This window comes from Carya illinoinensis, chromosome 1 (genome assembly GCF_018687715.1).
Source record: "Carya illinoinensis cultivar Pawnee chromosome 1, C.illinoinensisPawnee_v1, whole genome shotgun sequence".
Lineage (NCBI taxonomy): Eukaryota > Viridiplantae > Streptophyta > Magnoliopsida > Fagales > Juglandaceae > Carya > Carya illinoinensis.
The window spans coordinates 46543618-46554220 of record NC_056752.1 but is presented as its reverse complement, the minus strand read 5'-3'; the positions used below and the strand labels follow the sequence as shown (position 1 = coordinate 46554220).

The 10603-nt window shown below is 35.4% G+C and overlaps 1 protein-coding gene across 5 annotated transcripts; it reads right to left on the bottom strand.

The window, feature by feature from the left end:
* Positions 1-1435: 1435 nt before the first annotated feature.
* LOC122277781 (acylamino-acid-releasing enzyme) lies at positions 1436-10084 on the bottom strand. Of its 5 annotated transcripts, none has more exons than XM_043087925.1 (18): positions 9910-10084; positions 8361-8533; positions 7933-8242; positions 7337-7558; positions 7034-7252; positions 6829-6903; positions 6362-6500; positions 5817-5968; positions 5635-5717; positions 5439-5560; positions 5257-5335; positions 4318-4495; positions 3608-3668; positions 3355-3477; positions 2807-3004; positions 2208-2276; positions 1869-1945; positions 1436-1742 (listed from the first exon to the last, which is right to left on the bottom strand). In XM_043087925.1, exons 1-18 carry the CDS (start codon positions 10038-10040, stop codon positions 1679-1681), a joined length of 2475 nt encoding a protein of 824 aa, XP_042943859.1. In that variant the 5' UTR covers positions 10041-10084; the 3' UTR covers positions 1436-1678. The 5 variants fall into 5 exon arrangements, with proteins under 5 accessions (XP_042943859.1, XP_042943867.1, XP_042943876.1 ...); XM_043087933.1 differs by having other exon boundaries at positions 8361-8530; XM_043087942.1 differs by having other exon boundaries at positions 8361-8530; positions 9878-10033.
* Positions 10085-10603: the final 519 nt, after the last annotated feature.

The window sequence follows — 10603 nt, the reverse complement described above, 5'->3', positions numbered from 1 at the left end:
TCCAAAAAGAGCAATTCATTGACTCGTGTCCAAACAAAAATACATGTAAGAATGGAAAGAAACAGAAACATCAACTATTATGGTTTCGTGCCTATCCCTGGAATATTCTGCTTTGGAAAATTCATGAAGAGAAATCAACCTCCCCATTTCCACAAAGCAGGCTTTGATGAAAATTAGCCTTTTATTCACCGTACCTCATGCAAAGATAAAAAGTGGAGTAGTGAGTTACGCACCTTGTTGCCACCATTTAGGGTGAGGGTTGGGTATGGGATCTCACAGAGGCAGGGAAGGGGAGGGAGGGTTAGGGTTGGGAATGAGAGGGAAGGGGAGGGAGAGCACGGTGTCCCTTACGAAATACCAAACACACCGTTTCGTGTTTGCAATTTACATGGCATCAAACTTCAACCAAACGCACCATTTTAGAATAAATAAAACGGTGCGTTTGACTTCACGTAGGATGCCTTTCACAGGGAGGCCTCCATTATGCCTGCATTTAGACTTTTTGTATTCAAAGAATGCGTCGTTACCAAGGAATTTGTCAGGAAGATAACCATAACGACAAGTTGTAGAGGTATAAGGGCTAGAAATTGTCGCCATAGTAACTTGTTTTAAGTGAAGGTAAATTTTTCACGCATTAAGAAATGAAAATATATTTCTTCAAATTTGTATTAGAAAACTCATAAATTCCAATTTTTTCAAATACCAGAAGATTTTATGTTTGATATTTATTTAATTTTAGTTTTTCGTATCTGAGTTTGTGATATACTCGTGATGCTAACGGTTAAAACGTGATTTGTTTATTCTATTGTTAATATACCCTTAAACAAAATATATAAGATTTACATGAAGAAACTAATGTGCATTATTTAAAAGCATGTACAACAGTGAAGAAGAGGATATATCTTCCATGTTAACTTACAAATATAATTTGAGCACTGCAATGTATACTTATAATTTTACGTATAGATCTCATTTTGTTAGTTTTCTTTTAAAATATAAGATTTGAATTTTAAATTTAATAACTTTTAGCATATCAATATTTGGTATGTGGAGAAGTAAATTTTTGTATAAATTCTTCTCATATAATTAAACATTTTCATGCCTTGATTCGTTTATAGTACATGAACAGACTAGATTGGTTTTATTTTGTACAAGACGTGTAGTAAGAGACTCGAGCTGAGTTTAATGTTTTTGATGGAATAACGAATGTTGGAAAATTATTCAGTTCGAAAGAGTTCTACTATATATAATCATTTTTGCATACTTCTTACACATTCCACTGATATGATTAACCAAAACAGTTATTTTATATATATAAAAAAAAAAAATACCAATTACACCAGTGGAGTGTGCAAAAAATATATAAAAATAACTGGACATAAAATTTTTGCTGGTGGAATGGAACAACGGCACGAAGCCAAATGGAGATGTAGCATTCATGCAATACGTATATAAATCTCTTAAAATAGCAACCAATAGAGTTCTAGAGGAAGCAATCAATGACATAAGTTTTATTATAAGTTTATTATAATAAACTTATAAGTTCACCTCTAAGATGAAGGTGAAGGGTTTTATACTTCGATTATAAGTTTGAGTCGACAACCTTTCAAGGTCACATTCAATACATTTGGACATAATAACCAAACCCATAGGCACAACACAGGCAGGCAACACCTGCTTATTTACAGTACTTTCGGAACCAAACCCCGATATTAAGAAAGCTTTCGAAGTGGGATTGTGGCCTGCAATTCAAGCCCAAAAAAAAAGGGGGAAGAGAATTCATCAGACTGCAAGATATTGTGCAACATCAGCTTTGAGATAAGTTGTATTGACTAGAATGTAGGAGCTCATGTAGGAATAATGTTCACCTTTCAATTCCATGAACATCGTTGGGAAACACAATAACTTTAACCTCGACACCTTTCTCTCTGAGTGCCCGGGCATACTGCACATTTCAAACACCAATATCTTTATGTAATCATATAAGGTAACAATCTATAGTCAAACACCCCAACCCCCCCCCCCCCCCCTCAAAAAAAAAAAAAAAAAAAAAAAAAGAACAAGAGGAGACTCTAAAATATATTCAATCGTCTCAGTTTTTGTTTTGATTCCAGCCTATCAGAGCGACTATCTGTGAAACAGAGATAATTGAAATAAAAACTTCAACAATGCCAGTCATCATTTAAAAGAGGAACAGAATATCTTACTTGCAATCCATTAGAAACCGGAACCCGGAGATCCTGGGCACCTAAAAGAAAAATTGTTGGTGTTTTGACCTGCGGAGACAATCAAGCTAAAGTAAATGACAACACATTTATTTCAAGCAGAAACCTCCTAAATATAAGTGTAAGGGTGAACAATTCGACTCTTTAGTTTGGTCTGAGGCTCAAACCATAAACCGAATTGAGCTTCAAATTTCTAGGTTTTGTCATCTGGACTGCTGTCAGTGGTGTGGTGCCACCCAGATTGCTACCAATTGAACACCCTCATAATTGTGAAAAGAATGCATACTACCTAAAAGGAAACTAGATGCAAGTTTTACGATTCCTGATTGAAGAATATAGACTTGATACCAGCAAGATGTTTACCCCATACAATATGGCATTCAATAGTGAAAACAAAGCAAAGCTTGCAGAATGAATCCTATCACGCCTAGTAGAGCTGGCATTAAAGATGGACAAAGCTATGTTACGTTGAGTTTTTATATGGCATTGTCTTTAAATAGAATTTCCTTTACATTCTATTTGCTTTTATCAAATGCCCTAAATAACCTTCTGATAAGGTAATAAGCCTCCATTAAGCATACCTTTGAGAGGTGTGAAATAGGAGACTTGCTATGAAAAAGAGTCAGAAGTTCAGCTGGAGGTGCTTCCGTAAAGTTCTCTTTCCCCTTGCTTCCACAGGCCTCCACGTAGCACCAATCTGGGATATCTGTAGTACCAACCATCAATGCTAAGTTACAAACAGGATTCCTCACAGCTGCAGCAACAAACTTATCCGGTGCCTGCAGCATTAGAAACAAATGTGATCTGTATTGAGTGAGTCCTTCAGTTGAGAAAGAAATATAAACAAAAGGTCACAAATCATAACTTCTAGTCTGCTAAGCATTTTCATGCCACATGTGCAAACAAGAGGCCCACTTTTTAAGTTTGACTGGCAAATGTCTCTCATATCTAAACCCCGATGGACGAGATCTCTTTATTGGAAACCACAAACTGGCAGTAGATAAATATAAAAGCAATAAGAAAAAGAACTGCAAGACTCAAAACAAATAGAAATTGGAAGGCACAAAAGATAAACAAAATTTTAACAAAAACCACTAAACAAAAATTACAATTTGTGGAATTACTGCACCTGGCCAATCAAGTGGGTTGACAGAAAGCCACCATGGGAACCACCAAGCACTGCAATTTTTGATGGACTGGCCAGCCCCTTGTCAATGACATGATCTATAGCTGTCAATACATCACTGACATCCTGTCCATAACACATCTTAAAGATTAGGACTTATATGCCATTCCCAAACTAGTCTGCTCAACAAGAAATTATTTTTAAAAAAATGTAACGACTTTAGCAGGTATAACAAAACTAGATAGGTATTAAGTACCTGAGACCCAACTTTTCCCGGAAGAGATTGGAGTGCTTCTTCACCAAATCCCAGTGAACCTCTGAAGATAAATTATCATGTTAGAAGACAAAATCGATACTACACAAATCTGATAGCTAAAAAGAGGCTCTTTTCAAGGATGTGACAATTATAACCCTGAGGACCCCAACAAAAATTAATGAAAGAATAAGTGGCATGAGAGGGGAGAGAATCCATACATTGCATTGTTCTTTTGACATAGACAAAACGTGAATGGAAGACGGGATTTTATCCATTCAAGGAATCTTATTGACATTCTTAATGTATAAAAGAAACTCATGGCATTTTAAATTTAAAATAATGAGTCGAAATTTAGGTCCAGATTAAGGTTAAAATATTCATTTCTGAATCCTATTTTCTTCCAACTTCATAAATAGTCAGATTCCCTTTCCTGTCAATTAGGTATGTAGTGCCACTGTGGCTTTACAAGCAACACCACCTCAACACAGAAGGACTTCATCCTGGAGAAGAAAAAGTTTTTTTGGGAGGTGTGCATGTGTGTTTGTGTGTGTGAGAGAGATAGAGATAGAGAGATCCACTGTGCTCAACCAGATTCTTGATGATCGGTGCGGAATGTGATAGTTAAACCCAATGTGTATGGAGGATAAAAATTCTGATTATTACGTTAAAAAGGTACCACCTCTCTTATTACTGCTACTACAACAAAATACCTATAGTTTACGATCAATAAGTTGTATCCAATTGAAGAAAGAAATGCCAAGGACTTTGAAAAGCTTGATATCGACACAGAATGTGGGCCTCCATGAAGGACTACAATTAACGGATTGCATGCATCACTTTCCTTACAGCAGGAAGATACAAAGATAGCTTCAAAAGGCTTGCTAGCACCTGAAATGAATTAAATACATACATGCCATCAAAACCAAATCTCTATAACTCAAGAATATTATGAGTAACGCATCGGACTGTTACTAGTAAAGGACCAGGAAACTAGAAAATATATTTCCCTTTCAAAGGGTTTCCAACAAAAGAAAAAAAGTTGGTTATAAAGAAGAGTAAGAGTGGCGCTATCACTTGTTCAAGAGCGAGATACTTATCGCAAGACAGCACCACCCAAAGGTCCTTTCAAAGGAGGGTCTGTTGTATTCAACCCAATATACATAACGATAAAAAAAAACCAGCTAAAGATAGTGGCTGTTTCGGTATGGTGATATCGTATGAAAAAAAATAATCAGAAATTTTAAAACACAATAAAATATTAATCAAGAATGCAATCTCAAATTCTTTCAATAAAAGAGTATCATATTGCTTAAATATGTTCGACAAGAATTGCAGAGTTTATCATTCACTTCTGGAAATGGTGTGGTAATAATCTAAAGTTTATATGAGAGTTGTATTGACCATAATTACTTTTTAATCACATTCACCTGGATTATTATTTTTTATATAAGAGAGGATGGAACCCCAATTTTATTGAACATCTGGTTTAATATTGGTCAAGAAAACGAGTAAAAGAAATACTTGTCTTCTCTACTTTTTTCAATAGTGTTCTTTCCATTGACCTATAAGGAATTATAGTGCAATGACCCAACAATGTATTAAATATGGATGAGTAGGTTTGAGAAAGAAATCAAAGCGGCATTTAAAACCTTTTGTCAGGCTATCAGAAACATCCTTGACTGGTATCTTCATTATACTGAACTGAAGAGGAGAGAGCAAAGATATAACCTGCAGCATGAAGACGTTCATTCACAAAGATGCAAGCATTCAGGATATATAATCTCTATGTGCAAAAATGATTTGCATGGAACAAAAGGAAACTTAAGTAAACCTTCTCAGAGCATTTAAAAATGGGGCTTGGTACGTCTAACCAACTCCATGCAGCAGCTTTAGTAGCTTCCTCAACAATATATCCATACTTGATTTGAGGAACATCTACTGGACTGCTAGACACTTCAAACAATAAAATCCAATGTAAAAAAATTTATTCCAACTGGGAATTGATAAAGATCAGCATTTGATGTTACCAGCAACAATATTGTCGCCATCCAATGTAAGAACATTCCACGAAAAATTTGAGTCAGCAGGGCTGATACGTAATACCTCCCCACTGTAATTTGATGGAAGATATCATGAATTGATTGCGCAAACAACATTATAAAGATCCGCCAACATGAAAATAACATCCGTAACCAGCCCGTAAAGTTACCTCAACACATTCACAGAAAGTATCACTTGGCTGCTGCTCCAAATGGAAGATATAATCATAGTGCAACCATCCAAAAGCCATGGATTGCTAAGAAAACTCGAACAGTAAAGTCCCGGCAAGCAACCATCCTCAGCACACATCACAACAGGAATCTTCAAAGATTTATAGATACACATATATAGTTATGAGTGCAGTGACATGGAATTTACAGAAAACAATTGCAGTCTAAATAGGCATTTTACTCTGTAATTTATTGCAAATACTATAAGAAAGTATGATATATATAATACTCTACAAAAGCTTCATGAATTGCAGTAAGTATGGACCAGAAAAGTTGCATGCACATTTCAAATTGGGAAGCTTCAAAACTAATCAAAATTAAGTTTAACACATAGATACATCAAACAATTCAGCTCATCCAAAAATATCATATGATTACCTCAGTCTGGTGCATGTTGTCATTAGCACTCATGGTGCATGATGGCAATATAAAATTCAGATGTAAGTTCTTATATAAAACCTCAACAAGGAATTTTGGCACTCACCACATCAACAATTTTGGCAGATGGCCACAACTTTACGTCAGTTGGCCAATCAATTCTGTGAAGTGAATCTGTTGCAGAATGTGCCCCAGAATCCACAGAACTTCTTGCACTTAGAAACACTAGAAACTTTCCATCTGGACTGGAAAAAAGAATTAATCATAATCATCAGGTCCCAAAGCTGGTGTTCAGAGTATGTTTAGTAGATGCATTCAACAACTAATATAGCTTCATAGTTCAGATACTCCAACTTTCCAGTTTATCGTATAAGTCAGTAGAAACAAGCAAACTGTACTCTATACATAACAGCACCGTATTAGGAGGTAATTTAATAGCACTTAATAATCAAAACAAGAGCCCAATATCAATCAACTTAAGAGTACTGATAAAGAAAGATTAGAATGTTAAATCCATTCTTGACCTGTCAAACAACATCACAATCATAAAACCATTTGAGATTAGTAGCATACCTGAACCGTGGAAAGAAGGCACTGGTTATCTGTTGAGTAAGATTAAACACAGGAACGTCTTCAGTAGAGCTATCTCTGGAACATTACACGTACTGAATGAGTGATTTATATATTGATGACAGAATACCCCATCACCAACATGAAATAATTTACATGAAGAAAGGTGTAATGATGAAAAAAGGGTCTTTTTACAAAAACAACCCACTTGAGTTCAAGTCCCTTGGTTTCTGATTCATAAAGTGGTGCCCTAACTGCATATAATGCACAGGGCCTATTATAGCAGTACTTAATACCAAGCTTTCTCGTATCATATGACCACCCAACGAAAACCAAATATTGATGCGCGCCTTTAGTCGATGGAGCCCACACAACTTGGCCAACGCTCAAGGACTTCTCAATTCCTTTAACAGCCTGTACCTCTCCACTGTACAACATAATTAACTTAGAATTAAAGATCTTCCATCTAAATAAAAGCTTTTATAAAAGTTACAAAGCAATGAAACTCGACCTGTTAGTATTGATGACAAAAAGTGCAGGCTGCCTTTTTCCTGCATAGGTTTCTCCCCAGTCCTCCTCCCATTCTCCCTGACCTTTCCAGCTACCGCAATCCTTCTCGGTGGAACCACCTTTCTTGTATCCAAGGTCATTAAATGTGGGCTTGGAGGGAGACGGTTCCTCAGCAACATAAGCAATGAGAGTTTCATCAAAATTCCAAGAAACCCCCTCAAACCTGTAAAATTAAGGGTATGTTTGGTAGTGAGGTGATATCAGATGATCTGTGTATAGTAGTGAAAAAGTAATGATAAAATATTGAATATTAGTAAAAAGTAGTGAAAAGTAATGATAAAATAATAAATAGTAGTGGAGTGACTTCACATTGAGCAGCATGTACTGCTAGTACAATTGAGAGTATTATAAGCATTACTGCTAGTACAATTGGTAATACTACAGCTACAAGCTATGATCACATTGAGCAGCATTATTAATTAGAAATGGACAACGTCTACAACTAAAACCATATACAAAAAAAGCCAATAGTATGCCAGGTTATAATTGAAAGTTAAATAAATTCATCAGATAAACTATATTGATCTTATTAGTTACCATCCATCAGCATATACTGAGCCATGAACTGATTGGGGAATATGGAACTCCTTTTCCAATTGAGATGGACCCCAAATTTCAAATTTAGAAGGAGACTCATTTTCAGGATTGCGAATTACAAGAAGCTTTGAGCCAGATGGTGATGGAACTATTGTAGACACTCCCGCCATCTCAATGGGAAATGGGGTCCATCTGAAGTTTACAGAACTTTTACTTTCATTAGATATATAAGAGGAAACAATAAATTTCCTCCTCTTGTTTGCCAAAATGTTTGGTTGGCTGAGTGAAAACATTGCCTGAGAACCTGTGCCTGCAGCAACGTTTTAAGGGCAAAGATTATTGTCGGTAACTCCTGTTGGTTTTTTTGGCTAGGGAAAAATGAGTAGAAATTGGAAGGAAAAAAAAGGCTATTAACTGAGTATTCATACCATCATCGGGCTTGAAAATCCAAGCCTTGTCAATATTGGAGATACTAATGAACTCTTGAAGTAACTTAGACTGTGAAGCATATTCTTCCTCCATTGTTGTATCTAATCCCAGGGGCATTTCCTTTATTGAACCAGCTTTAGAATCATCCATGGCCAAAGAGGCTGAAAATCTACTAAATGGTGAATGAAAAAGTAAATTAATAAATACGATACAAGCAAGAATAACGAGGCGGAAAAGGGTGGAAAACAGGAGAAAAAAAGAAGAAGAGAGAGCCCCAGTCTAGGAGAACAATGACAAGATTACATAAAATGAGGGAAACTAAAAGAACAAGGTAGGGTTCTAGATGTCCACAGAAATTCGTCGACCAATAAGTTTGAAGGAGTGGTGAAACAGTAGCTCAGAGCACATATAATCTGCAGCACTTAACTAAATCAAAGGTACCACGATACTTGTATATCTACGATCTTCGCATTACCCCTACAAATGGATTATGTATTTCCTATGAGGGAAACCGAATAGTATAGGAAATGGTATAGGAAAAGCGATAAAGTGATTCAAGATCTTAATAAGTATAAGTGCGGAAGTAAAATAAAAAATTTAAGGAGTGAAACATAATACAGCATCTGAAAATGAACCAAATGTCTTGATTACCAACCTTAAGGTGGCAGAAATAATACACCAATAAATTCGGAATGCAGAGAGCAAGGGGATAACAGAAGACAATCGCTTTTAATGCCAGAAATTTGATTTAACTTTTTATGATCTCAATTAGATGTGATCTCTTAGTTTGCTGGATACATAACAGGCAAACAATAATAAGTTTATCATGTAAGAATAATTTCTTCGTTTTCTGTGTCTTTTCCAGTCAAACTGTCACTCTTTTTTTTTCCCAGCTGCTTCAATCTCGCTTCTATTACTAATGATCTTGGCTTTCAGTACATTGACTTTTATATGCTTTTGAGCTTCGCAAGATCTGTTTTTTTTTTTTTTTTTGTAAGTACGAAATTCGCAAGATCTTAAGAGGTTATTTCAAAACCAAGCCCTTATCAGTGCAAATAAAGTTTGACGCAAGCATTTATATTCAACACTCTTCAAAGCCAAACCAAAATCAGCTGCTGAATATGAATAATAGCCACACACACACACACACACACACAAACTTCAATACTTGATACGACTCTCATGCAGAACCGCACTGTCTACAATACCCAAATCTCTCTAATCCATTGCATGTCTTGACCACCGAGTGCCCGATTCTAACCATGCACACAACTATAAGATTCTTTTTTGGGGGAAGAAAACCAATGAAACCATATATTCGTCCTCACCGCAACTATTAAGATTCATCCAAACAGAAAACCAAAACAAGAAGAGAACCCAGAAAAACACACACAAAGCCTTGACCCAGGGGTCAGAAAATTAAATATCACGGATACACTCATACAAGGCAGTATGCGAATACGTTCAGAAAAAAGTAGCATTCAACTTAGCATCAGTGAAAGAAGAGTAGCCTTACACAATGCTGTGAGAGAGAAAGATTGAATTCACCTTGAGATTGAAGAGGGTGCACAAAGTGTGTGGCGAGGAGGTGAAATGAGAGGAGAGAATCGAGGGCGAGGGAAGTAGTGGTTGAAGTTCACGCGCCAACACGAGGGGGTGACGAATAACTCCCTAGCCATTAGCAGTCACTTCAGCTTTGCATTTTTTTTTTTTTTCTACGGCTTTGGAGTGGCTCCTTTCGTATATGCTCATCCAACTTTTTTCTAGTGGCCAGCTTTTTTTCCTCCTTTTTTTTTTTTTTTTTTTTTACATATTCCTACTATATTAAATAAATTTAAATTTTATACGATGTTATGTGGGACAACTCTTGGATTTATGAAATTATGAAATATAATCTAGTACTATGAGTAATACCATGTGCAAATTCTAAACTGTTATTTAGATAGTGGATTGAGATAAATATTAAAAATTTAATAAAATATTATTATAATATTATTTTTTTAATATTAATATTATTTATATGAGAATTATTTAAATTTTAATATAATAAATTATATGAGAATTTAAAAATTTTATAATAAAGAAATAAAATGAGACGAACTTTTCGGTAATATTTTTAAAAAAATAACTCAATTAAATAATGAAGTTTATTATTTAAATTACTTTTAATAATCTATTTAAATCTTTAAAATTAAAAATAAAAAATCTATTACCACCTAAGGGGTGAGCCTGTGAGGCGAGG